Below are 13,741 nucleotides of genomic sequence, written 5' to 3'. Positions count from 1 at the left end.
CTGCAGTTCAGTAGACTGTCAAATTCTCCATGGAACATTACCATGTCTTGTGCACACTTAATATTTAGTTATCAGCAAAAATATATTGTAGCTAAATTCAGCGTTTACCACTCCGTATTGTCACAAATACTCAGCTGTAGGTCTTGTGCGCCTCTCACTCTGGCCATCCTTTTCCCATGTCTCCACGCGTTCTCAGCAGCCCTGTAGCAGAGGCTCCACATCCATCATCTCAACTTGTGGCCCAGAGGCACAATTCAGTCCCCGCAGCCACAACACAGCCACAACCGGAATGCAGGTACAGAGGATGTTTGCCTCAAACTCTGCAAAGGAGGCCACTAACAATTCTTGAGGCTGAAGACACAGGTCTCATCTTCCAATAATTTTTATACTAAGTTACACAAACGAGAAGCCGTTCCCTCTTGAGGTCACCTTTGCTTAGGAAGGCTATCTCATAGCTATCTGCCTCTTTACGCATCAGTTCCTTCCCCTTTTCTTCTCTTTGAGACCTCTGGCACTTCTCAACCAGCAGCACATCTCTATTACACTCTTCTTTTAGGGCTTCTGTGCTGCTTCATATACCCTCTTCTTTCTTGCCTCATAAATTCTCAGCCTACCTTGCTCACTCTATTCCCACCCCCCATTTCATGTTTTTCTTTCAGTTAGTCAAATTTTAGCCTCCTGCAGCTTTATCCATGACTTTCCATTCGCTCAAACTGAGTGACTAACGAGATGGAGGAGCTCCCCCCAACCACACACGCTGCATGCATAAGAGCCCACCAGTGGTTCAGATGTCTCTTCCTAGCTATTCTGCCTGCTGAATAATGAAATTACTTTCTTCTCTTTGGAGGCCTTAAGAAAAGCCTTCCCACACACCTACTGCAAGGAAACACTTGGAAAAGGTGGCAGATTGCATCTTAACCACACATCTTGGGGGTTACACAACCTCAAAGGAGGCTGCCCATTCTAGTCTCCAAGTTCTTTCTGCTCTCTGTAAGCCAGGTGACCACCCTGAGAATCATTTATGTCTAGAATAAGCAATGATTCTATATAAATAACTATTTATACCATAAGAATGAGGCCCAAGTTTACGCATTTCAAGTATGCTACTTAACTGGCATCTCCTCCAGCTTTGCTCCATTGATACAGTGGGTATCTCTCAACTGGAAACCAAAAACCCTCTCAGCTAGCTACCTCTGCTTCCCCCAGGGCAATGCAGACTCACTTTTCAGCGGATTGAAGAACATCTGAAACCTTCCAAATTAGAGCTAAAAATGCTGCACATCCCACTGCAGGAGAACCTACCTTCTTCAAAATAGCAAGAAAAAAATGGAGACAAAACTGTCCTCAATAACTCATGAATGCAAACGGGATTTGGACCAAAGAGATCCCGATGGCCTGTTAGTTTCTAAAACTACTGAGCCATGCTCACTTCTCTGCAAATTAGTTTTTAAATTGCCACAACAGATTAACTCCTCCACCACCTAATTTTTGCCACTTTTTCCTCATCTGACACAGTGATGAAAATCACACAAACATAGCACAGGTAAACTCTTTGGACACCTTTTTTTCTTCTGCATTAAATGAGTGGGGTACCAGAGAACATATAAATTTACTTAATGTTCACCAATGTTTATTACAACTGTACTTCCTTTAGACTGAAAAGTAACAATTATTTAAGAAGTACATTGTATGGTAAAGTCATAGTACTAATGTTTTAAGATTACACTTCTTCCCATTTAGATCAGTGAACAAATTTTTTCCACTTATGCAGCAATAAAACCGTAGCTAGTACGTATTGACATTTCTCAGTCTTAATGAAAATTTCTTGACCTACTAAAAAAAATAAACAGAATTTACTCAAATCACATGGCAACACAAAGCAACTTTTAAGTAGTAAAATATTTTTAAGGGCCTGAAAGAAGCAAATGTTGGTTCTTCCCAGTAGTTTAAAACACTGAGATAATTTAGGAATGTGTTACACTGTGTAAACCATTATATTCTTTTAAAACTCGGGGAAGCTGAAAGGTCAAAAAGGCAAGTCGTCCACCATTCTCTACTTGGTTCCTATTATGAACCACAAAATCATTGGTCCTTTTTCCAAAGTAACATGATTAGACAGATAAAATCTAAGGCCCAGCTATCATGGTTACAATGTTTAAAAAACAGTTGTTCTTAGATGCTTTCATAAATTCAGCACCGGCCGATTAGAACAAACCAAGCTGTGATTTAATTTTTTCATTAACATTTTTATTGAATTAGAAGCCACATTAAACGCATTTGTATACACTCTGTTAATATATGGAAAACATTAAAAAATATAACATGGAAATGAGCAAAGAACCGTGAGTAATTCTAAGAAATTTGGCTTTAAAAAGGTTACACACACCTTCTAAATTCTGAGTGCAAGGAAACCAACGTAGGGCAATTATGCTAGAAAAGCCGCTGCTGCTTATAAAACGTTGTGCAGCTGTTGGAGGAGAGGGTTACAGTGACAAACAGCTTCCCTGCTACAAAGGTGGCAGGAAATCTATCAAACTGGACAATAAAATTGCAATTGAGTTTCTTTGGCTTTTTATAGCAGCTGCATGTATCTTGATGTGTAGCTCTGCAAAACCTATCCAATTCTGTAACACTAGTCCTTTATATACTAGTTCTTTATCATAGAATGGTGTTATAAATTAGAGGCAGAATGGCGCAAGGGGTTGTAAAAAGGAAAAATAAGCAGTAACCCAATACAATTAGAGATGAAATAATAAAAACACAAATTGGTTATTCTCTTGGCAATGTTAAGGAAATATTTTTGTTCCCATAATTCCCACATTGCTTTGAAAGCATGCTAGAAAACAAAAACATCCAAGATGCACTTAGCATCGAACAATTTGCCCACTGAATTATGCCTACACTATGTTATGGGTGGACCTGTATCAATCTCAATGTTAGTATAACAGGTTACAAGAACATTCAAAATAAGTAAAATTAGAGGGATTAAAAATTCATTACCATTAGATACTAATATCAGTTAACAAGGACATTTTCAAGCGATCAGTAAGGTTTTGCCACAAAGAGCTTTTGTGATTTATCCTAGTTTATGCTTATGTAATTAAAAGACAGCTATGAGAGATCATCTAGCTTTATGTTGCTAGTTGCATGAATTGCATACATTATTCATTAAAAAGTTCAAATGGCAAATACGTAACAAAGGTGAAAAAATCCAGTTTATAATCCTTGAGTATTGTGTTTTCGTTCATACCGCTATTATTAAGTTAGTTTCTGGGTGCTTTTGTTTAATCATTTTCATTTAGGCTTCTGGAACTGGATAATATTAGCACCCATGTCCAAACAAACTGAACTGCTTTAGAATTCCTTCCAAATTACACCACCACTCTGCTGCGAGCTCTGCCTGCACTCACACACTTCTAACCTTGCCATTGTTCAACTTCCTCTGAAGCAGGCTGGAAGAACAAACACTCCTTACACATTGACCGGAAAGCCAACAGAGTCAGACTTGGGAAAATGAATACAGGAAGATACTTTTACAACCAAGGTTACCTCACTATGCCAGCATGCCAAGAACTGAAAATGAGAAACACAAGAGCAAAGCACATCATATTCTCATTCACTATGGTATTGCACAAAAACACACAGCCTTTAGAAAAAAATAAAACCAAAAGTAACATTACCTGTACCTTTGGTTTTTTAGTATTTTCTAAAACCAGGGTATTTTTCCTAACATTTGGCCATGGCATCACAAGAACATCTTGATTTTTCCTCTATGAACTCTAGACAACTGATTAGCCACGTTAAGTCACTGAAGATAAAGACCAAAACTCCATATAACCATTTTGACACAGAAGCTGTCAAGATTTCCTACTTGACACTATTTCACAACTTATAAAAAGAGTCTAAGAACTATGGCTTATGAGATAACGTGCATGATAATTTTTAAATTCAGTACCCTAAAGCTCTGGATAACAGAGGCAGAAAGGTGGTCTTCCTTTACCTCTCCATCCTCCCCAGGGAGGGTTCCCCAGCAACTCCCAGCAATCCCAGAAATGCTTTACATTATGCTTGTATTTCTACAAAAGCACATGAGGGATCTTCACTCTGCCTACAGCTTGCCATTGTACAATCTGCTCCACCCACACTCTCTGCATCTTGGTGGAAAAAGAAGAAATAGATTTTTTTGAAGACCACAGAGCTGACAAAAGAAGATTAAGGATACTTCAACAACTCAAATATGACCTCTGCAAGGGTTAAAATTTGGCCCTAGATTCTTGGCACCTAGAACCCAGTTAGCTAAGTGACAATTTAACTGTATTATTTCACACGCTTTTATTACATAGATTTCTACATTTGACCCCCCACAGCCCAATAATCCTCTGTTGAGCTACGTATGCAATAAATAAACAGTCCCACAACAGTATTCTTGATGTCTGCAGACTGACTTTGAGAAAAAAAAAAAACACACATACAAAACTAAGGACCTCAGAAATGCTAACAATCCCTCAGAATAATAAAACGATCTTTAAGATTCTCATACACTCTTCTTTGCACGGTTAAGTTGCACACATTTAGAAAATATATAAGTTATGAATTAATTGATCTTAAGTAAATATTTCTGATAAAAAAAAATAATTGAGGCCCACACTGGCCTCACTCTTTTGTTCAGAAACAGGCAGAGCAGTCATCTCTTGTACGAGTATGCCTTGTTCAAAGATCCACTAATAACTTTCCTGATATAATTCTGGTTGTAACAACAAAAAAAATCAGACAGAAGAATAATGAAGGCTAATAGTGTTATTCATGCTGCAGGGATTTGCATTCTCACCCCATATTCCATGACAGCTTAACAGCTGAAGCATCTGTCTTAACTTTGATTTCTTTTATTTTTACTGGTTTGGTTTACACAGCCTTTTGATGTTACTGAAAGGGATTTTTGGTTATGAATAGATATGGTGCGCCACCTTGTGCTCATGCCATTCCCAAAAACCAAAACCAGCACTGCAATTCCTCAGAAATGTTCGCGAAATTTGATTATGACGTTTTCGAAAACATATGCCATTTTCAGTATAAACTAAAAATCCTAGCAATTTGAGTAACAAAAAAGATGTAAGTGTTCAAACAACAAAATTAACATTTAATTGTCAAGTATTTGAAAGTCATGCCCAGTGACAGATAGAAACACTGGGCTTTTATTCAACTACTGACCTTCACTTCAAGACTGTACAATCCAGAACTTTGAGGCTCTAAATCTAACTATGCAGTGTAACAAAATCTCCCAACTACGTCAAATGCTCACCTTTGAATGTGTGATCGACAGTGTATCCACCCAAACACGCCAGCCACCCCACTCATATTTGATTGCATGGTAGAGCAAAATTCGAAATATGGTATACACCATCTCGGTTATCTTCTGTTCCTCAGAAGTCTTCGGATTAAAACAGCAAAGGGAAAGCATCCACTCCTGCCAGACAGAGCACTGCAACAAACTCCTGCAAAACACACACATGATATTTGATAAAATTTCAAAACATATCTCAGCAATATAGATCAGCCAAGTTAGGAATTCAATATGTTTAGAACAACTGCTGTGTGCAAACTTCCCTAATTTTACATATTGAAGAGTGTACTAGAGTACAGAACTTGCTGAACAGCAATGAAGCTGTATCTGCTTAATGAGTCTGATTTACTAGAAGACCTTGTTACTTACTTTGTATACATGTGCATATAGCAAGATATCTTACCTCCTATTTTCTCTGCTGTTATTAAAAAGTTTAATCATATCCGAGAGAAAGGCTCGCCGAACCTCCAGAGTTTCTGGGCACTGTGGAGAATTACGTAGCAGGGTTGCAATAACCTTCAAAATCTCTGTAGAACGGTTCAACAAAATATTAGTACTAAGCGCAGCATTAAGAACAGGACATCTTCCAGTACTGTTTGTACAAGAAAAGCGACGCTACATAAAGTTTTACACCAAGAAAAAGCACATCTCTATTTGAGCAGAAGGTTTAACTACTACAAATCCCTTCTTCCAAGACTTCTCAAACCTGCTCACTGTCATGGCAATTTGCAGGTCAATGTAGCTGAAGAAAACAGAATCCAAGCTAAATTATTCTGTGGTTTTTTTGAATTATCAGGTTTAAGCAACACAAATGTTACTGCATGACAAATGACAAGCTATCAGAATCTGTTGAAACCTTTTTCTAAGTTCACATAATACAATACCTGAGTTATAAAGTCAGTATATGAGAAAAATGCATAGATTTTGGTGTCCCTTAATAATACTGAATTTTCAAACAATGCAAACAACTTCTGATTATTCTTAACGATTTCTGTTAAAGAAAAAAAAGTTTGAGAAAGGGGACAAAACCTTCCTGATATAAAATTTAATCTCTGAGTATAATGTTTTCTATACTTTTAGAAGACAGTCAAAATTGTGGGCACACTCCACTTTTGAAGCAGTGGGGCAGTCACTGTTCTTGTCACTTTAAAAGAAGTTAACTTTGTAAATAAATCAGGGTGTAATTTGAACAGTCACTGTGATAGTTTCTTCACCTTGTACAATTTCTTTAAAAAGAGAAAATTCCTTCTTTGATAATATTGGCACTGATTGTAAAAAGGGACTCTAGAAGCTACTCCTCCTACCAAACCTAGATCATTCCAGACTCATACTTCACACTACAAATAATCTGTATTAATCCCAGCAGTGACTGCCAACTTCAAAAATCTTGAGAAAGCAACAGAATTCTCCTCCTATCTCTTGCTTCATACAGATTTACCAGAAGGTAAATGGCATACTGCAACCAGATCTCTATCTGCTTTATTATCATTTCTCTTTTCCCACTTTCCACCTGATGCAAACCCATAACTATGACCAACATTTAATTACAAAGCAGCTACAAAAGTGAAAAATCTATTATTTCTCCAGAAAAAAGGAACTCCCAAAGCTATCCTAAGTCCATTGTACTATATACTGAGCACATGAATAATGCATACAATTCAGGAAAGGTAATCAGTATTTTCTCTTCGTTCAAAAGACATCTAAAGTTTCATATCAAGATATTTTCCACGAAGGAAGCTAACTGAAACAGTGAGCAGATACACTTCTCCTACTTTCCATCTAGCGTTGCTGTACCAGAGGTAATTTAAGATGAAGGCTGTTTCCATATTCCAGGTAATTTAGGCTGACATCACTAAATAATGCAATCAGAATTGTGCTGGAAGTTTAACATGTATGAAATCCAAGTCTCCTGTGCATGCAAGTCTTGAAAAACCATTTCATAACATGACTGCACAGCCAAAAAGGGTCAGTTGCAAACTACATACACATTTAGACACATAAGACATCTTTCAAAAAGCTTCAGAGACATACTTCCTAAATAACTCCAACCAAATGCACTTGATCTTTCCTTCTGTATGAACGACGATGTAAAACTGAGATCAGAATTAAGACTGGTGGACGTAATTAGTAAGCTTTCTCATGTGTTTTTAGAGCAGACTTTTCTTATGGTAACACTTAAAAATGTATATGATTCTTACGAGGATTTTGTATCTTCACTGTTGAATCTGGGTCCGGATGTTGTTTATGTATCACTTGAGTGCAAATCTGTTCAGTCAGAATCTAGCAAGAAAGAAGATACCATATCAACGTCCATAAAGAGAGCTTATGAAAAACGGTTGGATACCTCCTTCATATTGCACCATCATCATTTCACCGTGGTTCTAAAAATTATCCAAAAAACCCACTAGATCTCTTTCTTGACAATTTCTTTCATTCTGTTCCTAAAATTTTACTTTTTTGTGTGTTCTCTTAAGTACCCAACTGTTATTTTAAATATACTGGAAGAGAAACCTGAATCTAACCCACACAATCATCATAAAGCAAGATCATCACCATAATAAAATTCCACATACATATGAGTGTCTGCTCGAGCTATTCATCTTACTCATTATCTGCAATTGTTCATAATGGGCACAACCAAGTTAAGGGCGAAAAAAAACTCAAGTAGTGAGCTTTGGAAAAAAAAAAAGCAGCACTTGGCTACATCACACTAAGGTTTAATGTCATCTGGAACATATCAGCACAAATATGTAAGCAATTTTCTAACAATGTCTTACAAGTAATTAGGAAGATTGGATCCTAACTACAGTATATTACTACCTCAAAGAGGACATTGTATGTGGTCATGGTGATTAAGCTTGTCTGAAGCATCAGCCTTTCAGCCAACAAAGAGAACAATCCGTGTCCAAGCATGACTTCAGCTTTTCTCCTAAAATAGTACAGAAGCACAAAATAAACTCACGTATTCAACTTGCTTTAGGGAAAAAAAAAAAAAAGAGTTTAAAAAGTGTGCCTCAAGAAATATAAAATCACTGGAAACATCTTTTTCTTTTTTGTTCCTTAAGTCTTTCACTTTTTGTTAAGAAAAAGGGCAAGGATTCAAATCCTGAAAGGACAAGTCATTCCCTGAAGACAGACAGAAGACAGCTAACTTTCTTCCATAAATTCGGTCTGCTCACCCAGGGGCCCAAAAAGCTGAAACATACCCTTCGGGATTTCTAGTTAAACACTAAGGAAAGAACATCTTTGTCCTCATTTCACTCAAAAATACATTTTAACCATGGACAGCGATCTCAATAGTTACCAACTATCATGGTCAACTTGAGACATCTTAAAGCTAGTTCTTGGCAAGTAACACAGGGTTTGATTTCACCAGTCTAATTCTTGCTAACAATTTCAGTGGAATTATGGGAAAAGACCACTTTAAAATGCAGACAGCCACACTGCAAGTAAGTGTTAACTGAACTTGGCAAGGAAATTATAATGTCCAGACACTAGTTGCCAATAACAACTAATGCCACCACATGAGAAATGTATTAATGACAAATAAATTGAAGGATACTTGAAGAACAGTAATTCCTATTCAGTCAAGCATATTTACTGATTAACCTCCAATATAGCTTTTTTACATAGATGTGTGTGTACATACACACCAAATAACATACACACAAAATAATATATGGGATTAACCTCCAATATAGCTTTTTTACATACATGTGTGTGTACATACACACAAAATAATATATGACACAGATGTGTCACAACTTATCTTTTTGTATTCTGGTTGGGGGGGCGGAGGCCAGAGGCATGTTTCAAGACCTAAACCAGTACTTACTTTGGAGCAAGATGCTTTAAGAAATATCCCATCACTTTCAGAGCTTGCACCCTGATGCCTTCACTTTTTGATGCTAAAAGCTTGTAGACAACCCTAAGTGGAGAAAACATAAGGCTTCCTAAAATAGTTGAAATACAAAGCAGTTTTTGGAATGACTACCAGGATTAGCTGCTTTTACTAATTAAAGCTTAATCTTTTATTAAATTAGGTTTGCTTCTACTGTGAAAAACTCTAATATTGGCCTTCTACCAATGCAAAGAATAACAAATGCAACAGTTGATCCTTGTAAATCTCCCATAAAAACATACGACATCTAAATGTAGTGATCAGTCACATCTAATTTCATTCCGTGTTAACTTTTTAGACAGTGAAGGAAGTACTTATCACCATGTCATTATCTGATTTTAGTTGGACTATAGTTCATGGTATTGGACGAGACTCTGAACTTATGAAATATGATTTGGCTTATACCTACATGGACTACTAAGTTCCCTCTGAAAAAAGAAAATATTAATCTCCTAACACTCCAGGAAATTATACTGGAACAGAAGGCACAGTGTCTTACTCAGTCTTTACTGTGAATATTTTCCAAGTAAATTGTTGAGGAAATTTGTATCACTTTATTAGGGAGGGGTGGGGGGAAACAAAGAACCCAACTATTGTTCTGGAGTCTTTCCAAAGATATCCAATGCATTTTAGAACAAACAGTTGTACTGAGTTCAAATTCCTTATTCAAGTTTATAGGCTTTATCTACACATTACTGAGCACTCATGACTAGTCATATATTCCTTTTACATACCTAAAAGTATTACCCAGGACACCTAAACTAAGACAAATAAAATCTCGTTCTATACTAGAATTTAGATGAAAACCCAAGAACGATTAAAAAATAGTTATCTCTAACAAAAGTTATGCTGGAGAAAGCTGCCGCCACAGCAACTGCAGAATCAAACAAATGAGCAAGCTGACCACAGAGTGTTCATCCAAGCAATACAACCCATTTCCCTGCTTGTCTTAACAGGATAGTATGAAGGTCATCTAATTGCACAGGAAAACTGATTTCCTTACATTTCTTATTTCTTCATTAGATTGGTTACTTCTAAAATTTTAATTATTAAAAACTCCAAATTTTCATAATGTTTTGTAAAATGTTTAAGTTTCAAGAACATGGTGTTTTAATTGCAAAAGGTAGATGGATCAATAAGCACGCAAACAACCAGTCAAGCGACTGGAGACAATACAGGAGCAAGGAATCTAACAAATGAGACAGGGAAACCAAGTGATTTCTCACTGTGGACTCACTATTCACACTAACTTGCCCATACACTAGTTAATAGAAAAAGAAAATATCTACTGCCAGTTGTTAAATAAAAACAAACATACTGCAATGGAGACCCAACATGACATTCAAATACTTTATTATTTAGAGTTTTTACTAGTTTCCCATAGCATAATACATTACCATACAAATGAAGTCAGAGCTGAAGAAAATGGGTAAAAAAAAAAAAAGTCAGCCTATCACTGGAAGGGGAGAAAACAATTATGAATGTGCCTGAATGTTGTCTCTTGAGGAAGGACAACTGAAAAAAGAAATATATGTACAAATAGGGGTTAACCAATAGGTGCAACAAAATGTATGAAATGAGACTCTGCCTTTACACAGCAAGAGAATTACTAGCCCACATACCCTTCTAGGAATAGTTCTTACATTCGTTTGCCTGTTCAATTTTTTCCCCCCTATGTCCAGCCAGGTTCATTTTAAATTAGAAAAGTTCAATAATGCGACCACCCTCTGAGAGCCACAGCAGAAAAATCAGTCATAACTTAGTCGCTTTCTAGCAGATCTTCTCTTGTGCTTTTTACTGTTAGTAGAACTTGCTACTTTCCCTGCTTTTCTCTCACAATAGTGTTAAACAATATTTTTCAGTTGTTTGGAAAAAAAGATTGTGAGCAATCCACATCAAGTGCTAAATTTAAACAAATAAAAGGGTTTTTTTTCTGGAAAAGTCCCATAATGCTTTACGCATTAAAAAAAAAAAAGAAAGCTAACAAAGATCAGAAGATACCTGAACCAATTTTTGTCAGCACACTTTCAGCTCAATAACACATGTAAGAATTGGAGGCTAAAGACTAAGTGCTAGTAGATGAAGATTTAACATCCATGTATAGACTAGCTCAAATTGATCACTACCTGTTTAAGCAGGACAGACAGCTTGGAAGCACTGAAAACAAAAAAAGAACTCAGTGATACTAAATCCAACATCACCTCTTGTCAAAAGAACACCTGGACACTAGAACCTCCCAAGATGAGGAGTCTAAGACTGCAACACAAGCACTGACGAGGACCTTTCAGATTTCATGGGAATTCTAGCAAGCAACAGTTTGATCAAAATACTATTTCCTTTTGCCCACTTACAAAATTCAAACTTACTGTAATCCATTCCTCTGATCAAAAGCAGGGATCATAGAACCGGGATGCTCTGACATCAGAGCAACAAGCAACTGCAAGACATCCATTAGATTGTCATCCTGTTGAATAAAAGTTACAAATTTGAATTTAAAAATGCATGTAGAGCATTGTTTTGCTTAAAAGAACCACTATAAAATATTTCAAAACGATCTGGAGAGCAATAGCAAACCAAGGACCAAAACAATTAGGCCAGGATCAAAACAGCTACAGATCTGAAAGGCTAGTGCAGGAGAAAATATTACCAAAAAACCCCTCCTGTTTTTTTTAAGAGTGAAAAGTGATACATGTGTGTCTGGGACATAAGCCTTTGACAGGGAAGGGACTACTGGACTATGCCATTTCCTTCCACACACATGCTCATCTGTTTGCATGTGTATTTCCCCCTCTTTTACTGCACAGGAGCTAGAAATAAACTGCTGCACATTTTCTAGGTCACAGGGTGGTGTTTAATGCAAAATCTCTAACAACAAACGTGCACCCCAGAAAAAAAAGAAAACAAAACATAAAAGCCATCACCTGCCACATGCAATATTTAAAACTGGTAATTCAAGCTGCTCAGTAAAGAGCCTAAAGCACTCTAAACTACTGGTTATTAATTTGTTCCAAGTTAATTACGACTAAAAATAACCTAGGAAGCAGAAAAAAGCAACTGTCTTCTTTTCCCAGTCTTCATAATATTAAAATGAAAGCTTATTTAAAACAAACAAACGACCACTTTGCAACATGCAAACCATGCTAAGATAGTTAAAATACCACCTCCTCATTTGAAGGCTATATAAAGCTTCTGCTATTTTGGTTTATTCTTTAATGTTACCAAGAGTTCTATTTTTTACACCTCCCTATAAAATAGAATAACTTAAATTGCTTGACCATGCTACTATCAAGTTGTAGTAACCAGCACAGAGAACAAAAGGAAATTATAGGTGTAAACAAAAAAAAATAAAAAAATCCATAGCGCTTGAAGTGAAGTTCAATTAATTCCTTATTTTACCCATTTCAAGCACCCTTACAGAGATGAGATCAGTTAGATTTACGTCCCCATTTCCCTTGTCTTTGATGTTGCATCTGGCATAAAGTGCCTTTTCCTGGTGCTAAAATATGAAGATGCAGATGTATCAGTGGTAACCAACATTTTCTCCCAATTAAGTTTATATGCTTCTCTTAGATGCCATTAACATACATCTTTATTTTTTAATGCATGTCTTCAATTTTATTGCTTTATTTAAGAAGCAAAATAAAAAGGAGAGAAACACAAAACAAAATATTACTTAGGCAGCATAAAACAAGGTTTTGTCTTTTTTTTTTTAAAGTCAGTCTCACCATCTGTTTTTCTGGTTGGTAAATCAGTTTGCTGAACAACACAAGAAACCATCTTGACTTACTGGCTTAATGAACTTCAATCTAACATTGAACATAGTGCTTAAATCACTGCAAGAATATTGGCAATTCAGCACACTACACTACAGAGTTGGATAACATTTGCTACTTCCTCTACAGAGCCATCTTGTGGCATAAAGAAGGTAATATTTGAAAATATTCTAATATTTTGTGGTCATAAACAGCAGAAGTAGTACCTCTGTCCCTCCATATACCCCCAAATTAAAAATTACCTCATGTATCGTGAGCAGATAATTGAGGATAGCCTGCAGTTCATCTTCTTTTATTCCACAGTCCTTTAAAAACAATCAGGTTTTAACTATCACCTTTCACGTACAAAAGTATCGTTCCCAAAAGAGCATTATTACAAGCCATGGTTATATACAGAGCAAGTCCCACAAGATAAATTTGGTTTCACTTGGTACTACAATAGCTTCCTGGACGGAAGGTAGTTTTTTTTCCCTGCCCCAAAAATATCCAGTGAAGGTTATAAAAGTGCATTAAGACTACTCCAATACAGGCAGAAAAATAGGCCAGATAGTAATATAGTACATGAAATTGTCAGAGTAACACGTGTTAATTGACACAGATAATTTGAACTGTGAGCTTCCTATTAATAGTAGACCTGGATGCTTAATTATAAGCCTGTTTGCTATGCTTACAGCTGAGTTTGCTTCTTATTTTCCACGACAGAATCCTACCTTCAGTTGCTATCAA

The 13,741-nt window shown here is 36.5% G+C and overlaps 1 protein-coding gene across 1 annotated transcript in view; it reads right to left on the bottom strand.

The window, feature by feature from the left end:
* The window catches only part of LOC104466185 (lipopolysaccharide-responsive and beige-like anchor protein), a gene marked incomplete at its 5' end in the record, with an annotated part of 104,550 nt that extends 91,230 nt beyond the window's left edge, over positions 1-13,320 (bottom strand). The window contains 7 exons of the mRNA XM_010079530.1: positions 5,300-5,492; positions 5,745-5,868; positions 7,540-7,621; positions 8,162-8,270; positions 9,177-9,269; positions 11,609-11,706; positions 13,258-13,320. Of these exons, the coding sequence (XP_010077832.1) occupies positions 5,300-5,492; positions 5,745-5,868; positions 7,540-7,621; positions 8,162-8,270; positions 9,177-9,269; positions 11,609-11,706; positions 13,258-13,320 (762 nt within the window). The remainder of the gene's footprint in view (positions 1-5,299; positions 5,493-5,744; positions 5,869-7,539; positions 7,622-8,161; positions 8,271-9,176; positions 9,270-11,608; positions 11,707-13,257) is intronic.
* Between the last annotated feature and the right edge of the window lie 421 nt (positions 13,321-13,741).

The sequence above is a fragment of the Pterocles gutturalis genome, unplaced genomic scaffold (assembly GCF_000699245.1).
Source record: "Pterocles gutturalis isolate BGI_N339 unplaced genomic scaffold, ASM69924v1 scaffold10249, whole genome shotgun sequence".
NCBI lineage: Eukaryota > Metazoa > Chordata > Aves > Pterocliformes > Pteroclidae > Pterocles > Pterocles gutturalis.
This window is presented reverse-complemented; position numbering and strand designations above follow the sequence as displayed.